General features: G+C 34.5%; 1 protein-coding gene across 1 annotated transcript in view; it reads right to left on the reverse strand.

Moving 5' to 3' along the window:
* Positions 1-13,232: 13,232 nt before the first annotated feature.
* Positions 13,233-22,833, reverse strand: part of LOC136270110 (uncharacterized protein in xynA 3'region-like) — a 36,579-nt gene continuing 26,978 nt past the window's right edge. The window contains exons 7-10 of the mRNA XM_066066624.1: positions 21,601-21,807; positions 19,826-19,923; positions 18,340-18,481; positions 13,233-17,643 (exon numbers count right to left, since the gene is read on the reverse strand). Of these exons, the coding sequence (XP_065922696.1) occupies positions 16,906-17,643; positions 18,340-18,481; positions 19,826-19,923; positions 21,601-21,807 (1,185 nt within the window). The 3' untranslated portion in view covers positions 13,233-16,905. The remainder of the gene's footprint in view (positions 17,644-18,339; positions 18,482-19,825; positions 19,924-21,600; positions 21,808-22,833) is intronic.

The raw sequence follows: 22,833 nt of genomic DNA on the forward strand, positions 1-22,833 counted from the left end.
GCTGTGTGGCTGTAGACTTACAACCGATTTTCGTCGTAATCTGCAAGTCTCAAATTTTTGTAAAACGCCCTTAACTGCAGGTTTGTCTTACGACCAAATCCGTAAATGAGTTACGACCTTTTGTAAAACGGGCCCCTAGCATCCAAGAAGAATTAGAAAAGAAAAAAATAGGATATTTAGCCTTTCTTACAGTAAGATATTTGTTCCATACGTAGACACGACGGGGTCATCCAGAATGAAAATATTGCATTTATTTCTAACATATTTGTTTATTGCATCTAGTACATTAGTATTTGGATTCATCTCAGGCAATAAGTGTTGTAAGACTTGAGATCCAATAATAAATCCAGATACGTTTTAAAATATGTATTAAATGAAAAGAATGATGAAAACACAGTATGACAAAGATGATATATCCGACAGACGGACACACTTGGCTCCAACGACTAACGTTTATCACACGCGGACTCACACGCGGCTTTCCTCAGCAGTTCCAAGAACCAGTCAAAAACTCACACGTGACCTCTGGTCACACTAAAAACCCGATAACACAAATACACACTTACACTTCCTCCCCCCTTAAGAAGCGTTTACAATAAATCAATTAAAAAGTTAATAAAATGCAAATTGTAAGTTAACAGTTAATTCAAACGGAATCATCAGGAACAATTAAGTCCTTGCTAACGATAATTGTCTGTCTATTGACACGGTCATTTGAATGGATGCGCAGGAAATCACCATACACTTTGGTCACGCGAAAACCAGTCTGGAAATGGGTTTTCCGGAATTTCGGGCCACTTAAAGTCTTGAGTGCTACTCGGTCACCAACACTAAACTCTCGAGAAGGTCGAGTCGCTGTATCTTGTTGACGCGATTCTTTTGCCTTCATATGGTTGTCATGACAAAAGTCCCATATTTCGCGCATACTTTCTTCCTCCTCACGCTGAATCACATTCTCCTCTGGATCCAGAAAAAGCTGTGACACAGAACTCTGACGACCATATAGTGCATAAAATGGTGGAATCCTTGTTGTTCTGTTTGGTACGGAATTATGAGCGAGAACAATTTCCGGAAGTACGGAATCCCAATCGTCTTCTGAGGTAGCTGCTTTCTGTAGCGAACTTTTCAGGGTTCTATGTGAGCGCTCCACAGGGTTAGCTTGTGGACGGACAATAGGTGTAAAACTTTGCTTCACACTCCATCGTTCACAAAACGATGCAAAGTCTTTTGCTGTAAAGACGGATCCGTTGTCTGAATGTAACACACGAGGTGGTCCTAGAATGGAGAACAATCTGTCTAAAATGGTGATAGTGGTATACACAGTCGCAGCACGCAACGGCCACGCAATAACGAAACGGGTAAGGTCATCCATCAATGTGAAAATGTATTCAAATGCAGACTTTGATCTAGGGAGCGGACCAACAAAATCACAATGAAGAATTTCCCATGGGGTGGATGCTGTGACAGTCACACCTAAGGGACTCTTTGGAACACAATGGGGTCCTTCTACACAGGTTTTGCACTGTGCAATGTAGTCTTGAACTTCTGATAGGGTAATCTTATCGTTGACGAGTTTGGTTAGTTCCCAAGTTCTCTGAGCACCAAAATGTCCTACGGAATGACATTTCTCGATAATGTCCACTTTAGCTCGCATCTGACGGGTCACTGCCATAACAGGTAACTCAATCTCATCGTCTTCTATAGGGGCACGACTTAACGCGTCACTAACCGCATTGTCACATCCTTTCACATGTTCTATATCAAACTGATATTCGCTCAATTCGAGTGCCCAACGCGAACATTTTGGTTTTGATGAAGTCATAATAAAAGTCAAAGGTTTGTGATCCGTTCTGAGAAGAAACTTCCGGCCATACACATAATCTCGAAACTTTCGAATTGCCCATATGATAGCTAAAGCTTCACGATGAATGGTAGAGTAGTTGCGTTCTGTCTTGGTAAGTTTTTTCGAGGCATATGTGATTGCATGTTCGAGTCCATGATCATCAGCTTGCAATAATACACCAGCCAGTCCAGTATCACTAGCATCAGTCTGCACAATGAGTATGTTAGCTGTGTCGCTAAAATCAGGGTGTTTCAGAACAGGTGATGACATCAAACACTGACGTAATACTTGAAAAGCAGATTCGGTAGACGAATTCCAAATGTATCGCTTCGATTCAACGAGTTTGCTCAATGGTAAGGCAATATCTGAGTAGTTTGGTATGAAACACATAAAATATGTACAAAGTCCTAGAAAGGATCGGACCTCTTCCCATGTCCTTGGTATGGGGTAATCTCTGATTGCTGTCAGGCCTTTATCTCCGGGCTGAATACCCTTTTCAGATAACTTGAATCCCAAATAATTGACACTTTCCATAAAGAAATGACACTTCTCCGTTCGTAGTGTAAGTCCTGCACTTTTGAAACAGTCAAACACCTTTTTCTAGGGTCTGTAAATGTTCCTCTAATGTGGAGGTGTGAATGAGACAATCATCAAGATAGATAAGTACATGCTCAAATCCTAAGCTGCCTATAACATGGTGCATTACTCTCTGAAATGCAAGCGGTGCAACTTTCAAACCAAAACACAGTCTCTGAAACTGATACACACCAGAAGATGTCTGAAATCCAGTAAGACGACGACTGTCCTCCGTCAAAGGAATCTGGTTGAAAGCGGAACACATGTCAATTACACTGAAGAACTTGGAGTTTTTCAGGTGCATCATAGCCTCCTGTGGGGTCATCAAAGGGAATGTTTCATCTTGAAGTTCAGTGTTAAGAGAACGAAAATCGAGGCAAAATCGTTGAGTTCCATCGCGTTTCCGTGCAAGAACAATAGGCGACAAAATGTCAGTTTTGCTGTGTTCAATCACTCCCGACTGTAACATTGACTGTACTTGACTTTCAATTTCAGCAGACATTTTAGGGTTGAACCTGTATCTACGAGATCTCACTTTAGACAGATCAGCATCTTTTTTCAGTTTCAGTTCATAGGGATATTGACGAGCACATCCTAGTCCAGTAAACACATCCTCTTTGTATCTTGACAACAAATTCAATAACTTGGACTTGGGCTCTTCATCTAACTGACCAATGTTCCATGAAGGTTTGACAGAATTTTCACACGACACATGATTAACATTTATACACTCTGTCTGATCAATGTTACTATCATCTAAGGTACTCATGTGATCTTTCACTTCTGTAGCCAATCCAACTGTCTGGGCTTTGTAAACAGACTTACTGTAGGTATCTGGGTTCATCACAATAATCCTTGGGTTTTCTGTGGACGACACTGTGCGACCAAGCAGTAATCCAGATTTCTCTTCAAACTCACTCAAACGTTCAATGAGGACAGACGAACTAGACGAACAATCGACTGCCACACGCAACACACGCTGTGATAATGGTGGAATGACTGAGTTTTCCATCAGACGGACATTCATAACTGACTCTGAGTTCTGTTCAATCACTGATCCGAACTCCACTGAATTCTCTTGAGGCTTAAGTGTGACTTGGTCAAAATTACACATAACGTCCCAACCGATAAGAAATGTATCATTGTCCACATCAAGCACATGTAAGGAACAAGGTACTACGTTGTCATCAAAACAAATGTAGGTTTTCACAACACCACTAGTCTTTAACGGTAATGATGACGGACCAGTTAAAACTGCAGTAGTATCGGTCAAGTCAAAGCCATGCGGAAATGCCTCACAAAGCATCGTGTATGAAATACACGAGACGGATGCTCCTGAATCAATGACTGCATTAGTGACGAGTTGTCCAATCTTCACGGACTTTGTCGGATACGCATCATTCGAAGACGAATCATGAACTTCATTGACTTTTCCATTTCTCTGTGGACCACGGTAATCTTTGTTTGGACAGTTCTTGGCCAAATGTCCTCGACGTGAACAAGAATAACACTTAGCACTTTTCACCCAGTCGTCTGGTTTTCTCTTGTCTTGCTTGTCCTGTTGATCCCTCTGTCGTTTGTGACACTTCTTAGCAAAATGTCCAACTCTGTGACAATAATTACATCTCAGATGAAACACATTCGAAGAGGGTTTAGAACTCTGAGTGTCCGTATCTGCTAGCCGTCTAGCTACATCAATCAGATTGTCAAACTTGGGCATCTTAGGCTCCTGACAAATCACAAGCTGTAGCTGGTCCTTCAGCTTTGGGTTGTAAATACCTTCAACAAATCGATGTGCACAAAGTTCGGACCGGTTTCCCTTAGCGAAATTCGGGTAGGCCTCTTCACATTTACGGTATATTCTATGTCCATAATCATCAATAGACTCACCGGGTTTCTGTGTAATCTTGTGGAAATCCGATGCAGCTGTCTGCCGTTTCTCGTCCGTGCGATCTATTTCCTTGATCAGCGCTGCCTTCAACAAGTCGTATGACTTCTTATTGTCATTATGAATATCACGGAATACTTTCGTGCACCATCCGGTTGGTAAAATAAGCGCCAACTGCTTCAGTTTCTTGTTAGCGTCCCAATCAAATCCCCAAGACTTGATTTCGAAAACATCGTCAATGTACTGGGCGAAAGTCATAGACTTCGGGTCGAACATCGGCATCTTCTGATCACTGGACGCCGCCATCGCTGTCGTACTCCAAACGTTTCACGCACGTAAGTTCCAAGCTCCACGCTGCCACCAAATGTAAGACTTGAGATCCAATAATAAATCCAGATACGTTTTAAAATATGTATTAAATGAAAAGAATGATGAAAACACAGTATGACAAAGATGATATATCCGACAGACGGACACACTTGGCTCCAACGACTAACGTTTATCACACGCGGACTCACACGCGGCTTTCCTCAGCAGTTCCAAGAACCAGTCAAAAACTCACACGTGACCTCTGGTCACACTAAAAACCCGATAACACAAATACACACTTACAGTGTTTTACAGAAGGGTCGCTGATCCAGGGATTAAAGAAAACATCAAAGGAGTCAAATTCAATAAAGCAGTGATTAAATTGAGATACACATTTTCTTGTGAATTCTTTCAATTAGAATGCTATGTTTGAGTTCGGCATTTAAAATCAGTCTCCTTTTTTATATATAAATAATTGTTGGATAAATAAGTTTGTTATTGATGAGGAATGCACTGTTTATTCTTTTACAAAGGTATGTTGACGCATTTCGCAGCAATTATGCAAATTGTAATGAAACATGCAAATTTTTTTCGTTTTTGCAATATTTTTTGCGGTACTTTACTGATTTTATATTTTTGTTCGCTATACTTTGATGTAAAACTTTGTTTATCTCGTTGATTAGGGATTAGCTGCAGGTCACAAGTACACATTGCTATTTTCTGTTAAATATCGAGTGACAGAAATATCTTTACATGTAACTGAATCAGCGAAAAAATTAACATGTCAAATTCGCAAGAAATTGACACTCAAGGCATAGGTAAGGAAATACATGATTGTTATTTGAATACTAAATTGTAATTTCTGAGCATCTAGTTATACGTTTATTAATAACAAATAATGTTTATCTCATGTCAAACAACTGTTTGTAGGAAACGCATAATGTTTTATTATAAGCAAAGAAACTCTTAATGAAAAATCTTATGGAAAATCTAAACAATCTGTAGCCCTTTTCACAAAAAAACTTACGATTAATTTTTATCGTAAATGAAAACTTAACTTTTTATTTATTTTCACAAAACATCTTATGAGATTCTTACGTGGAAAATTTATCGTAACTTTACGATAGCACATACCCTCTCGTAAGTATTTCAAAACTATAAATAATAATCGTATTATCTATGATATACAAGAAAAACAGCTAAATTTAATGTTTTAAGCCGCATTATACCATTATTTCGCATTATATACCAGTAATTGTTGAAAAAATACACAAATAAATTCTCCAAAAGTTTTTACGGCAATTTTTTCTCGTAAGATTTTCCTACGTCACGCTAAACACACATTGTGATTGTGACGTCATATTTTGATTTCTAATACACCACACTGATTTCTCTCGATGTAAGTGGTATATAACTTCAGTGTTGCATCTTTTTTATGAGAATGTTGGTTAATTTATATGTTTCTCCTGTTTTACAAGAATTATTAAGTGATTTCAAATCGTTGCTAGGGAAAGGATAACTCGTAAGTAAATTCTTAAGTGAAACCTGTTACGAATGCGTTCGTGAAAAGCACTTAATATTTCTCGTAAGATATTCTTAAGTTTAAATCTTACGCAAAACCTTAATATTTTTTGTGAAAAGGGCTACTGGTCTTTTTTTAATTTCTTTTAATCGAGTGTACCATTAAATTATAGCTCAACTTTATTCCACCATTTACAGTCCCTCAGGTGAAGTTGTAAAATATTAATTAACAGCTACAGTAAATTTAATTTAAGATTCGACACGGCTAATTAATTTCTTGGTCTTACCGATACCTTTCATTCGGTATACAGAAAAAAGGGCTGGCCCCTATAATTAGGGAGTAAGAGGCGTCAAAAGTTTGTTGTCAATAACTTGTAAAGGAATAAAAATGTCTAATGTATTGTTGAAGCAAAGTTGTAAAGAAATTAATTTTGAATCCGTCTGTAGTATTCAATTTAATCTTTTCGTAATTTATAGTCAGTATTTGCAGAAACAATTGCTGACAGTTCGGTCCATTTTTTGGGGGTGCGCACGTTTAAGAGGTTATAAAAAAGCTTCTTGTAATGCACTAACTGATACATGCAGCGCGCAAAGATAATTCCACATAAAATTCCCAAATGTTTTTATTTATACGTACGTTTTCATTTCATAAAGATGAACCTCTTTGACCTTATGTTTGTTGTTTGCTTCATAACTGTGCCCCTTTCTATACTTAGATGCATTACGAGATTCAGGTAACCGATCGATAGCAGAGTCGCTAGCTGTATTCAGGCCGTCGCCTAGACGACAGTGCACGGCTTGTAGAGCTGGACGTACACATGTTTAACGCCCCACTGTTTTACTGTAACGGAGACAAGTATTGGGAGATGTGTTAATAAAATGGTTCCAATGCATGGTAATTAAACTCAACTTTTCTACAATACGCATGTACACGGCCGTCATATAAAGTACAATGTGTATTACTGCCATGACAAATGTACGCTTGTAATTTAAACAAACATGGGATTGCTCCCGATTAAGCAAAACAAAATACTGATTTACGATGGAGATAATATTATCATCGTGAAGATGATTTTAGAAAGTGAACTTATTATTTGTATCCGATAATATTTGAATCCGAAGCCGCTAGTTTTAAGTTACGGTTATTAGGGATATTAATTATGACTTGCCCCGCGTTTGACGTTTTTTATTTGCAAAACATCTACAAACGAAAATCAGCAGCAATTTATAAATTATTTATTCTATACACAATTCTAAAGAGGTAATAAACTAAATTTTATAAATGCTTTATAATTGTACTCGCTATCTTGAGAAAGTGGCATGGAAAAAATGTTGTTCAATGTTCATCAGATACGCTGTAACCTTAGCAATCGGAAATAATTAACAAACTGTATATTGATAGATTGTCATATTAACAAACATTAAGACCCGCAATGTTTTTTGTTGGTTTTTTTTACAATTTCTTTAAAATGTAGACGAAATAACTGATTTCTTTACCGTTTTCTGTCTGGGTTATTTTGAATCACGTGTGTACGTTATGTGTACAAATAGATTAATAGCCATATAGATAAACACTTTAAGTGTTTAATTTTTAAAAGAAATTGTGTACATGCAAAACAATGCAATGCTAGGGCAATTAAATTTAAACAATGTATATGGTGAGGGTCAGACTGATACTGGTTCAATAGCGAATGTAAGAAGAACTATTGGGTGTTATTTTTTAAACAAAGATAAGTATTGCTTCCTTAAAAGCTTTCATTACTAAACAAAGTATTTCATTGGAAGCATTATTAGTTACCTTAGCTGCATTTATGTAGCTCTCGGTCTGGATCCCGGAAAAAATTGACTACCATCCGAAATTTTTCATACAAGGGCTACAGATTTACATTACCTTTAAAAATACATTTTAGAATTTGCCGCTGTTCATCAATTCATTAATATGTCGTTTTACATGGGAATTATGACTACTCTTTATATATGGTTTTAAATAAAATTATTTCATTATTTCAAGCTTGTGGGTGGAATGGAAACAGCTTCACATGTTATTTACATAAAGATTAACAATATTCAAGGTTTTATCTCATTTTCAAGCAATGATCCGAAGGACGCTCAAAAAAAGAAAATAGACGCAAAGTAAACTGCATCCACGGTTTATGCTCACATTGTATGATTTGTCTCAAAAGTTCCTTTTTTGGACTCGTCTACTATAACTGCGAAAAATTAATGAGACATTCTGGCGTGGAGACAGTATAAAAACCAATTTAATCGTTTAACGTTTTAAATTGTTAACAATGATATATCAGATTCAATCTTTTAAAACCATTTATAAATCCATAATACAGCCATTTGTAATCGGTTGACGTGTGGGCATGATTGTGTATTTAGTAGGCGGGCATTCTTACACCCTATCAATTTAAGACAAATGAAATCGTCCAGCAGATAGAGAAAACAAAACCCCCTGGCATTTTAGTTCTTCCAGTTAACTTTCCAGACTGCATGTTATAATGAATAAATGATTGCGATGACCCCCCCCCCCCCACCCACCCACCCCCACACACAACGGTCATGATACCTATTTCTAAATCAGGATTACACACGTGCTTGCATGTGGCAGAAGACAAGCTGGAACTTTTAAAACCGTTAAAGCTGCTTGGTCCGATTTTTTTGTAATTACATTATCAAATTTTTTTCCATACAAATCATTTATCTTAGAAAGTTATGGGCTTTCTCCTATTTACACCAGCAGAATCCGTCTCCTTTCAAAGTTAGAAATATTCAAAGTAAATAAAAATAATTTCTCTTTGGGCAAACGAAAAAACAAACCAAAATGCATCACGGGAATGTTTACAAAAGGAAACCGCTTGGTTTCGTCCCCCGAATGATTGGGGTTATTTAACCCGCATGCTATGCATCGATGGTAAAGATAGCAGACTTTCGAAATATTAACGAACAAAACGTACACATGTTTATTTGTAATTTGTCTGATCATTTCGACCTTTATTTAAAGCGATGTCAAAGTCGTAATACAACCATATCCGTCTCGTCGTCAGGGGTGAAATTTAACATGAGGCGAAATAACGCGGTACCTTTTAATGTCGTTTGTTTTGTTAGCAAATTTTGTACGTATTTTCACACTTTTATCCCATATGTATTGGACGGGTAAAACTACTGCAATGTCTAATATTATACATATACTAAGCATAGCCATCGTTTAAAAGCGTGCATAAAATTTTATATAAAATCGGACCAAGCAGCTTTAAATGAACTATAAGTTACCGATATCTATTTGGAAATGTATTTCTCCTTAGTAAGTACGTGTAGAAACTGATGCATGTAATTGTGAAAACCATAGAGGAATGCATGCATGATCTGCGCATAATAACTGCTTGATACAATATTTCTTTTTTCCAACATGCTTTAAGTCTATGATAATAAGAAAATATATGATTCAGGCACGTTGAATCGGGAGGAGGGGGAGCAGGGGGGCATGCAAAACTGATCGAGATTTAGTCTAAAAAAGAATCGGATGGACGACCTAGGACCCAGATCGTCTAACCGAATTTCTTGAATATTGCCATTTCTTTCGTACGCGGACGCAATATTCACCGAGACTAAACATTTCGTATCTTAAGTTTTAACTGCTTTGAAAGGTAATATTGGCATTCCGATAATTTTGAAAATGAATAATTAAATTAAAAAAGGTTTAAATTACAGTAAAACTACCGGCATCGGTCTTCTCCATGCGCAGATCTAGAAAGGAAGGGTTCCAGACACACCCCCCCCCCCCCCCACAGAATTTCTTTCAATTACGTGTACATTATAAACTTACCAAATATGCATCGGACATCCCTTGGCAAACTCAAATAACCGTCAAACCATCAACCCCCACCCCGGAAAAAAATTCTAATCCGCGCATGCTCCCCCTCCTCGAAAAAGAAAATTATTCTTCAACCCCCCCCCCTGTAAAATTTCCAGGATCTCCGCATATATACTAAAAGATTCATTGGCGCTTGCGTTCGATAAAAATGCGTGTAAAATGTTTGCTAATGTCTTTTTACCATACCAGGCATAACCACAGTCCCACTCTGTGAATAAAATGCGGCGAATCAAACTATAGACAACGTATTCTTTTAATCAGTTCTTATACAGTGTCTAATATTGTACCATGGTCAGCTATCAATTTTTTGTATTACGTCACAAGTATGAAGCAGCTATGACGGAAGACCTTATCGTTTGTTGCAACGAGCTCGTCTCTAGTTTTTAGTTCTATACTCCAAAAAAAAAAAAAAAGAAAAAAAAAACCACGAGGCCCAGGGGCCACATCGCTCACCTGAGCAACAATTGCCTTAATTCTGATCAAATTAGCATTACAGTATCAACATATCTTGACAACTTAGTACAGTAGATCTTGCTAAAAAAATGAAAATCTGCCAATTTTTATCCACCTCTTATTTTTTGGTAAATACCAAGCCCCTTTTGTTGTTGTACCTGTAAGAAGATTTTTCTCTATTCCTATACCCCCCCCCCCCCCCCCCCCTCATTTCATGGCCCCACTTTTCTCTAGGGAATCATGGTTTCATCAAACTTAAATCTGCATAACCTGTGCTTTCACACTAAGTACTGAGTTTTGAACCGAAAACTTTCCCAGAAAACTTTTAAAGTTGTTCTCTGTATATTCCTATGTAAAAATTTAAACCGCCATCACGGTCCCGCTCTACCACTAGGGACTGTGATTTTGCAAACTTGAATTAACACTACCGGATGATGCCTCTACACAAGTTTAAACCTTTTCTGGCCAAATAGTCTTTAAAAAGAAGATTATTAAAGATTTTCTCTATATATTCCTAAGTAAAAATTCACCCCCATTGTGGCCTTACCATACCACTGGACTATTTTTTAAACAAACTTGAATATATATGATCTGGGGATGCTTCCACTAAAATTGGGCTTTCCTAGCCTAATAGTTTTGATAAGAAGACTTTTAAAGATTTTCTCTATCTATAAAAATTCATCCCCCATTGTGACCCCGCCCTACCCCCAGGGACAATGATTTGAACAAACTTGAATCTACACTTCCTAAGGATGGTTACATGCCAATTTGAGCTTTCTTGGCCAAATAGATTTGAGAAGAAGATTTTTAAAAGATTTCCTCTATATATTCCTATTTGAAACTTGATCCCCAAAATTGTGGCCCCACCCTACCCCCGGGGACCATCAATTGAACAAACTTGAATCTACACTATCTGAGAATGCTTCCACTCAAATTTGAGCTTTCCTGGCCTAATAATTTTTGGGAAGAAGATTTTTAAAGATTTTCTCTAGATATTACTATTGAAACATGACCCCCCTATTGTGGCCCCACCCTACCCCCGGGGACCATGATTTGATCAAACTTGAATTTACACTACCTAATGATGCCTCCACATAAGTTTAAGCTTTTCAGGCCGAATAATTTTTGAGAAGAAGATTTTTAAAAAATACCAACAAATTTACAATTATTCTCAATTATCTTCCCTTTAAAGAAAGCGTGGCACTTCATTTGAACAAACTTGAATCCCCTTCACCTAGTGGTGTTTTGTGCCAAATTTGGTTGAAATCTGCTCAGTGGTTCTTGAGAAGAAGATGAAAATGTGAAAAGTTTACAACAACGACAACAACGACGACGACAGACAACGGACAAATTGTGATCAGAAAAGCTCACTTGAGCCTTTGGCTCAGGTGAGCTAAAAAAGGTTAAGTTTACAATACAATAAGTTGTTAAAGTTTGTTTCTGGAAGAACAGACTTTGAAAATTTTCCTAATAAATATTGACATTTTTTTTTACTTTTTTAATCTTTAGTTTTTAAGATCTGTGTACAAACATAGAATTGTGAGCAAATCTCTGTATCTTGCTTATAATTCGAAGCTTAACACTCAAATATGGTTAGTAAATAGAAATTGTAAACAATTAAAATCAAGAAACATGCACTATAACAAAAAAAGAACACAATTTATTTTTTCGAAATGAATCATATATGTACATGTACATGTACATATACCTACATATTTCCGACAGCGATATCAAACTCTATTTAAACTGAATAAACTCGACAAAATGCCGAGCATCTCAACAAAACCTATTGCATTAATCTACCATTACGCAAAAGATAATACCGAATTACCGATAGAATGAATTGTATTTCAGTACTTTTTTGAAACATCAGATTTTGCTTAATTTGCGCAGGTAAACAGTTAACTGTTTGATTTACCGAAGTCTCTGTTTGATTTGATACGTAAAAATCACGAAATACAGACGATAGTTCCCAGGTTACAAAACATAAATAATGAAAACGAAACGAAAATCAGAACAAGCTAACACCAACGTCATGTGTGAAAACTGTCAACGCATTGAAATATTTAACCTCAATTTACTTCACAAAATCGGCACCAATATAGTTTGCATGTTTCAAAAATTTCCCTTCATTCGCGAACTGTTGCACAGCAAGCAAATTCATCATAGTCAGATCGACCCTTTTTCGTATAATGTCATGGCTGCTTTAAACAAAGAACCTCGTTTTAGAAGTATGGAATACGAGTCTTGGTAAAATGGGTACGCAAACCCGGGCCGTGGCAAAATAAAAGCCGGGGCAGATCGGCAATCGTCAATCCAATACGCATTATTTTGCAGCAATATTTACAGCAGATACAAATATACTTGTCCATCAAATATCCTGAAATTTTAATGAGATTGGCAGATTAATAACTGCCAATCTTTTGTTTTCCCCAGGCCAAGTCTTGTCTACCCATTTTACCGGATGCCGAATCCAAAGCTATTAAACTGATTGAAACACGCCTTTCCTTTGTTATTATTTTCGTAATAACTCAGATTTGAAACAGAATTACTCCTTAATTTTTGCAATTTACATTTTCCTTCCCATAAGGATAATTTATGCTAAACTACGTTGAATTGGAATCAGTAGTTCTTGAGAAGAAGGTTTTTAAAAATGCATCCCCCCTTTTTCTACAGTTTCAATGTTTTTTCCGCTTTGAATACAGATCGGACTTTTATTTCTGCAATTTATATTCGCCCTCCAATAAGGATGCTTTATGCCAAATTTGGTTGAAATTGGATAAGCGGTTTTAGAGAAGAAGTTCAAATTGTAAAAAAGTTTACAGACGGACAGACAGACGGACGGACAGACGGACGACGGACAAAAAGTGATCAGAATAGCTCACTTGAGCTTTCAGCTCAGGTGAGCTAAAAAGAAAAGAAAATATGAGAAGATATTATTTATTGTAGTCGGTAAATATTATATTAACCACAATGTTCAACGCAATATAAATATATATAACTCAATATGTATTACAAAATTTAAAGTTAAATGTACACACATTATTGTCGACTCACATATGATTTGTTATCATATACCTATGCACATGTACCTGCTATGGAGACATTATCGAGTTGCTATTTGTCCCATGAAACAGTAACTATTTTACGAGGCGAAGACGAGGACAATTTAAAATAGTTGATGTCGAGGGGACAATAAACTTGTTATCATCCGAAAGTAAGTAAATAAGTATTTCATTATAGCTAAGACACCTGAGGTTTTCCAAGTTTAAGTACGAGTCATAAAAGTGGATCGCAAACGGGGTTTGTTTAACATATTTATATTCAAATAAATAAAATAAAATTGCTGAAAACTATATAAATATAAGTAATCATTCTTTGAATTTATGAGTTGATAATTTTGCTTTCATTTTAAGGGCGAGCCCCTTTTTCTTGACAGCAAATGAAAGAAATTGTCTGTAAACACATTTTTTTGTTCTACATGTCTTAAAAAAATAATTCAGAGTAAAAAGATAATGAAAAAAAACTACAACAAAATCACGTCGCACTTTACATCTCACTTTTTGATCACTGCCGAGCTTCGGCACTTCATGCCACATACAGAATCAGATGCGGAATGGCACATCTGCAACATTATGACAATCATCTCTGAAAATTTCAACTCAATACCTTCAATGGTTTAGGAGGAGATCCGTGGTCAAACCGACCCTCTAAAAATCGCTAAAACGTCAAAATCTCAAAACCAAGAGTGACGTCATCAATTAAAAAAAAACGGTTTAAGGTTTAAATGGGTAACTATTAGATCTGAATGTTTCATAAAAATCGGCAGAGCCGTTTTCGAAAAATCCTGTGCACAAAATTTGTGAGAAAAAAAATAATTGTGCGAAAATGCTCACGAAGAATGGAAAACGGACGACCCTAAAAAAGAAAAAGAAACCGTAGAATACCAAGATGGTCTTCCTTTAGAAACGGAATGCCTTAATAATAAGAAAAGTGAAATAGAAAGAATAAAATAACAGAAGGGTCTTCCGCTGAAGACGGAATACCCTAAACAATTGAAAAAGAAACAACAGAATAAGAAAAAGGGTCTTCCGCTTAAGACGTAATACCCTAAAAAGTGAAAAAGAAACAATAGCATAAGAGAAGGGTCTTCTGTTGAAGACGGAAGACCCTGATAATAATAAGAAAAGTTAAAAAGAAACAATAGAATAATAGAGGAGTCTTCTGCTGAAGACGGACGACCCCAGAAAACAACGTTCGATACAGCCACAGTTTGTTCCAATCTTCAATAGAAGACCACAAGATATATAGTTATCAAATAATATCAAATCGCCGTATACAAGATCGATCGCGCTAAGGATCTTACTATCGTCAGTCCGACGAGCTACTGAATATACTTTTACATTACATAGTGTATTCTTATGCATGTTAATGTTAGGATATAACCAACATATTGCTAAGATTCTTAGATATCCAGAAATATTTTGATTACCGGTACATAGTTTAATGAAATTAATTCTATCAATATAATATTTCAGAACATAATTCCAAAATTAAGTTAAAAAAAACGAAATATAATGCTTAAAATCAACTTCTTCAGCACCTCCGTACTTGTCTTTCTTGAACGATTTGAACGTGCATTCCTATGTGCAGACATTATGCAATATTTTCCCGCGTCGGACATGATACGATCTTTCCAAATTTATGACGGACATACGTTTCAACGTTTTGAGATAGTGTGTACATTTATGTATATTTTTTAAAACGATAAGTGTAAATTGCAAAAAAAAAGTGTATATATGCATATAATTCTCATTCTAAAAATAATTTCAGATCAATACATGCCAAACATAATATTAAACAATGGGATAGCAAATATGATATTTAGAAATAATAGAGAGAGTAGTGTGTTCAAAACTGGTGGCGGACATTAGACCATACATTTTCCAAAAAACAATGCTGACATTATTAGCGACGTGCATTCATTAAATACTATTTCTCCGAAATTTGAAGGCGGTGGACATTTAAGAAATGAACTCAATATCTACCCAAGTTATACTCGTATAACCTGGGTTGGAGCAATTTACCCTTTTTTATAATCCGCGAATGTCTACCCAAGTTATACTCGTATAACCTGGGTTGGAGCAATTTACGCTTTATAATCCGCGAAGCGGATTATAAAAAAAGCGTAAATTGCTCCAACCCAGGTTATACGAGTATAACTTGGGTAGATATTGAGTTCATTCCTTATAATTTAATTTTCTGGAATTTGCTGTACAAATTGAGTCCGTTTTACTTTTTAAAATGATATAAATCTGTTCAAAATTCAAACGTAACGTCAAGTGAACTAATACGTTGGTGCATTGTGACGTGTCTTGTGATGTGCAAGCCAGGTTATACAAATTTAACTAAATTTTTATATCCAATCCAATGCCGCGTTACAACCATAATTAAATTATATGGTAATGACTTTTGTAAAGGTGGACACAACGTGACGATTTTTTCGAAAAAGTGGCGGACATTTCGTGATGGCGGACATAACGTGACGATTTTTTCGAAAAAAGTGGCGGACATTTGGTGATGGCGGACATAACGTGACTCAACAACGTGTACATGTACTTGCACCAATACTCTTCCTTGTCTATATGACAACTTATCAATACATTATAACAATTACACGGTGAAATCCTTGTCATTCCACTGAACAGGTTAATAATTAAAACAGTAATTGAAAATTTATGCAATAAAATAAAATCGCCAGATTAATGGATGGTTATAGTTCATTTGTTTGGTTCGCCAATATAGTATTATTTAGCATAATATAACATCATGGACATGTTCTTACACATATAAAACAATCTTAATGCCACAAGACATGTCCGACTTTACGATAATTATATTTCCGTTGAAGTTATACTTAGATTCCTTTGTAATATGGCGATAAATCCCGCATCGTTTGTTCGTACACTTAGTAACTGGGCGTTAATTTTCAAAATAGGAAGTGCACAAAATTCTTTATAATTTTTTAGGATGAAGTCTGCTGTTAACAAAGTTCACATCTTTGTAGATCTCTTTAGTGAGTTGGTCGTTGACGAGAATGTTATTTATTTTGATGAATTTTTGGAGATATGATCTGATTTCGTTGATTATAGGTATGCACAAATGGAAAAATATCATTACTTTTTTTCTGATGTTTTCTGGCTAAAAATTCTGATCCATCACATTCCTGGGCTTGACAAATTCCTTCGTCTATGAAACCTTCGGGATAACATTGGTTAGTAAGATGCAAATTGTGAACATAAACTTTCATAAATCAAAGTGTTAAAAAAACATACATTTGCTTTAACAAATAATTCACTTACAATGTTTTTGTCCGTTATCATCGAAACGATACACAAATTAGTACGTCAAGAAGTCGAATCACTTAATTTCAATTCATCAATCGAGACGGTTGAGCATTTTCTGTTCGATATTATGTATATCTTTTTGGCATTCGAATAACTTATCATTTAATTCCATATAACTAAGCATATTAGAATAATCATTCAAAGCTTCTTTCCTGAGTTCATCTATTTCAGTTTTCATTTCTTCCAAGGCATTTTGTATGTTGCTTTTGATTGCTTTGGCATATCTTTCATTGAGTGATTTTTTTATTTTTGTTTTTGAAAGATTTTTTAGTCTCACATCAATCGCTTTTTTGCAAACAGTTTCAAAGTTATCGATGTACCCAAATGCTGCTAAACCAGACAAGACTGCCCCTGTAGTAGCAACACCCAAAGCCACATTAGGTTGAAGTAAGAATACCGTTATAACAACGCCACCAGCAATGGAAATTGCACTTGGAATAATAACTTTGATAATTTTGTTATCAATATAAAAAGGAACTTTAAATCCTTTTATTAAACTGTCTGCTAATGGCCCGCATATTCTTCTCAACTCCTTGTCAATGTTTTTAACAAAAGTTTCCTCATATATTTGATTGATGTGTGTATCCTCCCAAAGTTTGGTTTTTCTCTTAATTTGAGCATTTAAATCAGATCCCATTTTAAGTCTCCATGATGTTTTCAAATCCTTTAAAAGTAAGCTTTTGAAATGGGGATGATGAATGTATCCGTGGAATTGGTTTGTAACTTCATCAAGGAAACGGTTAACACTTGCATCAATATTAAGGCTTTCCTATTAAAAAAATAATGACAATTCTAACTAAATTTTGTGTTATGTTGTCTTGCATAGTTTTTGTTAAAAAAAACATTCCAATTTGACAACATGAGGACAATAATAACAAGAAATTTTAAATATATTTGGATTGTGATATATGTTCGCATTTCATGTCTTTAGCGATTTACACAATTTGCATAGTTTCATCCTGCAGTTCTTACATCTTAAACTATGCAGTTCTCTAATTTAATTATCAAGAACCCATGTCCAACTTTTTTGTGATGATGTGCGTATGCCAACACATTGAACACAACATGATCTTTAAACATACATGTAATTAGTTTGTGATCTTTAATATACTATTTAACGTAAATGTTCAGACAGTAAATACCACACATTCATGTTAATTTGTGTAAAAGGAAAAAGTTGCCAAAAAAGTAGTTATATAACTTTTTGGTTTTTTGAGTCGGTCACGTTTTGCTATGAAAAAGTGATGATGTCAAAATAAAAAGAAATAGATGAATCACGTTGATAACCTGACATATACTATTGTTTTAGTTATAATACCTGTAAAGAAGGGGTGTCGAGTAATAGAAATTAACCTTTTTGGTGTTTCGTTTTGAAAGTAGTATCATTGTATAGACCAGGTGAAATACATTAACTGTTTTTCACAATAATAAAACTACTTTCCAAGAGTATTTTATTTTTCTTTACCTTTTGCCATATTTTCTCGAGCTTGGAAATATTTGATTGTGCTTCTTTCAAGGCTGTTTCGCTCGTCCCTGCAGTTTTTTTCGCATACTCAAGTTTTGGCGAAACTATTTCTTCACACTCAGTAACAAAGCTTTTTATTAACCTGTCAAACACATGGTTGTTATAAATATTATTTTTTGATAGAAAAGAATATATATATATATATATATATATTTATATATATATATATATATATATATATATATATATATATATATATATATATCTTTCTCTCCTCTCTCTCTCTCTCTCTCTCTCTCTCTCTCTCTCTCTCTCTATATATATATATATATCTAATGTTTTATTTTTTCCCAATGAATAATACAAAAAAGTTTCAAAATATTTAACGAGTCTGGGTCTAGTTTGTTCTGCGCTAGATTTTTCAAAAACCATTTTTACATGAATTTCTACTTATATGATTATCATTTAAGATAAAACCAAAAAAAAAACAAACAGTTGGGATTTTGCTTGAAATGTATCAATTTTGCCCCTTTTTTTTTTTACATTTTTTTAAACTTGTCTTAGGGATTTCTTTGTCTCTTCTACATATTAAAGTTATTGCTAAAAGGCATCAAATGATCAACTAAAAAAAACTTTCACCTCATGGTTTGTTCCAGGGGTCTTATTAGAGTTGTTTTTTTAAGCCCAATTTTTCAGTTAGTCAGATAATGGCTATTTTTTATTTGACATTTGACGGAAATAGTGATCTTTATAGTATTATTAAAACATTCAGAAATATTTAAGTAATAAATTAATGTATAACATCACATATTACGGGACATTAATATAAAATTCATGGTTACTGTCTTGAAATATATGGATTAAACTATATTTAGGCGGGATAAGAAAACGTGACAGAGGGCTAGGCTTGCTGAACCCTCTTCACGTTTTCGACCCGAGCCCAAATATCGCTTTTACTTCGAGACAGTTATGTTTATTCCACAATAAAATATAAATTTTCCGCATCAAACGAGCTATTTTCAACAAATTTTGCTGTATATCTGCAAACAATTTTGACTTTTAAAATCATTAATAATATAATGTAAATATATGTACTGATTGAACTATTTTTGACTACGTCGTATCAATAACTTTCGTCAGACAGATTATCATAATGCGTTAACGCGCATGTTTTTTTAAATTGTTTGCTTACAGTGCGGTAGTTATTGACAGGACAACGTCAACTATAAACAGTCAATGCCATAGTTATTGTCATAATTGTAAACAAAATAGGCATCTGTAACACACACACACACACACACACACACACACACACACACACACACACACACACACACACACACAATTTTGAATTAATAAAACATTCCTAAACTAACCGATAAATGACAAATATAATTTGAAAAAAAAAATAAAAAAATAAAAAAAAATGTCTATTTGTAAATTTCAAATTAAGAAATGCCCACAAAAATTAGAGGATTAACTTTACCTTACATGTACTTTCAATCTTCTTTCCTTATTCTTTTCGAGTAGGACTATTAGTTCATTTTTAAAGCAGTTAAACATTTCATCATGTTCCTCAAAAGCCTAAATTTAAATGTAAATCATTTTAGACTATGTTTAATTTATATAAGTAGATACACTTTTCTTCAAAACATGACTTCAAATTGTATGCTGATAGACATGATGCTTTTATACTGCTTTGAATATTTTTCATTTAAAATTACAACGATTAAAATGCTGTTTCATCTAACCGTGAAATAGTATCTTCGATAGCTAAGGGTTTTCGGACAACTCTCCTCACCATTATCCCTTGACATATCTCATTAGGAAAACTCGCGATGGAGCCATCTGGCAAGCTACTTGAGTTGCGCTCCTTGTATATTTACAATGAAACAACGGGTTATATACACCCTACGCCATAAATTCAACTTAAAAACATGTGCGAAAATCAGAATATATATATATATATATATATATATATATATATATATATATATATATATATATATATATATATATATATATATATATATATATATATTTGTTTTCCCTTGGACTGAAATGTCACATTTTCATTGGTTTAAACATAGCACGTGATTGCCTCATATATCTCTATATAAGCCGAGCCGTCTATGAGATTGATCAACCCAATATATTTCCGTAGTGAGTCAGTAACTAACCTAATAAGTAATAATAATAATAATAATATATATATATATATATATATATATATATATATATATATATATATATATATATATATATATATATATATATATATATATATTCACATCGACTTCGAGTATGATTCCCTCTATTTCTTAAAGAATTTTAAAGTTAATTCGTAGCTCTGTAGAAACAACCAGACTGAAAGCTATACGCCCCGTTTATTGATTGTTCGAAACCTACAGCGGCCTAAGAAAAAATCATAGACTGCACCAAATAATTATGATGATGTCAGACTTTTATTCCCATAGGAAACAATTTGGCCGTTTCATTTAGCAAAAGTGCTGGTGTACATTAACCGTAATTTAGTGAAATTTACTTTTGCTTGACTACTTACTAATTTTCATTTTTTATCATTCAATTTAATATTCTGTGGAAAGAAATATGTAAATATAAACAATAAAAACTTTTTTTTATGATTAATGCAGGTAATGAAGGTAACAATCCTTGCAGAAAAAAATTACGTAATCCGCTTACTTATGCACTGAGTTTTTGCAGTGAGATCTGCCAATTGTTTTGTTTGGTAGCGAATGGACCGAAAACCCTTGGCTAGCAAATATGTGAAATGGTTTCTACATCATTTGCTAATGGTAAATAGTCTTTGAAACTATAGGCGTGCATTAAATTTTGCCCACTCTTAATTCGGAATATTTCCCGTGTTATCCGATTCCCTACGTTAAATGGAGAGTCCGATCACTCTTGTGTACAATAAAGGAAAGCTGCATGGCCGACAGATGCGTTTTTACTCAATATTATAGAATATTGCACACTTATTGTGACTTGCTATCATCCTCAAAGTCAGTGCATTGTAAATAGGTATATGGTAGTTAACGACGAATTCACAACATTAAACGCATTTGTTTTGCGCAACGAAATTTAACTGCTCATCAATAAAGCATAAAAAATGTCAAATAATCTGCAAGTTTGCATTGCACGAGTTTTTTTTAATAGTTTAAATGACAGTTATACACATGAGGCTGAAATTGATAACGATATATTTTTGGAGTTAAAAAGTACATGTATATGTACATATACCTTTTTCATAGAAAGCTTCAAAATGCGAGTAGGTTTTGTTTCCTTCCAAATACTTCTAATACGCTTTTTTGTGTCCTCAAAATATATCTTCTGTTCGTCGTCCTCTAACAGTGTGTCCCATTTATTTAGCAGGAAAATCACATCCTCGTGATCGAAGCTAACCATTTCATCCAGTGACTCTTTCACTTTTTCAAGAATAGGAATGAACTGAAATATATTTTTATTGTTAAGTCTAGGTGCTGCAAAAAATTATAAAACACGCTCAATTACTACGAACATACCATATTTGAAAATAAAAGTAAAGTAAATGTAAAGTACATTATTGAAGTAAACAAAGTGCTTGGACTACAATATGTTTAGACAAATATTCCATTTACCAACGATTACTGACGCATAAGGCATACGAGAAGTATTGTACGTGTATACACAGTGGTATTAATAAAGCATATTAAATATAATTGCATGTTATTCTTCGAAATAACACACCATAGTTATCAAGCGCATCTGTTAAACACTTTAAAATATATTTAAAAATGATTTTTTTTAAAGATAAACTAGGTTGTAATACGTGGCGTTATGCGTAGCTTCATACATTGACGATAAAGGAAATTTTAAAAATCTTATAAAATAAGCCAATAATTTAACAGAGAGAATTGCAACAGATATAACCATATTATATATTTACTAAACGGTATGCTTCATGTACAGTGTTTTTATTACAAGGTGAGACTTCCCTTCGTCGTTAACAATAAAAACTTAGACTAGGAGAATGCTATCCGCATATTCTGAATTCTATACTAAATACGTATCAATATTTGAACATTGCTTAAGTTGAAAAGGCTGCTAGAATCATATGTTTTGTATTCTGTTAAATATCATATCTTTTTTGTAAGATATGCAACAAAAAGGTTGAGACCTGGTTTTCTTAATAGTCGAATTACGGAATTCTATCGAGATCATAGCAGCAGTTTTAATGAATATCGGATTTTCTTTTTGATTGATATGTTTAATATTCCGTGAAAACCGTGTAAAAGTACTCTTTTTTTCTATATATTAAAGCATTGGTCGTTATCAAGTAAAAATTACACCAACGTGGATAGCCAATCTTTAAATCGATAAATCCGTAGGTTTCCAAAGCTTGATACACTTTGGTTCAACTTCAAAATACACACATTCATACTCATCTTAATAGACTGTTCATGTTTTTATAATAGTTCACGTTAATTACAGTAA

Source organism: Magallana gigas, chromosome 1 (genome assembly GCF_963853765.1).
Source record: "Magallana gigas chromosome 1, xbMagGiga1.1, whole genome shotgun sequence".
Classification (NCBI taxonomy): Eukaryota; Metazoa; Mollusca; class Bivalvia; order Ostreida; family Ostreidae; genus Magallana; species Magallana gigas.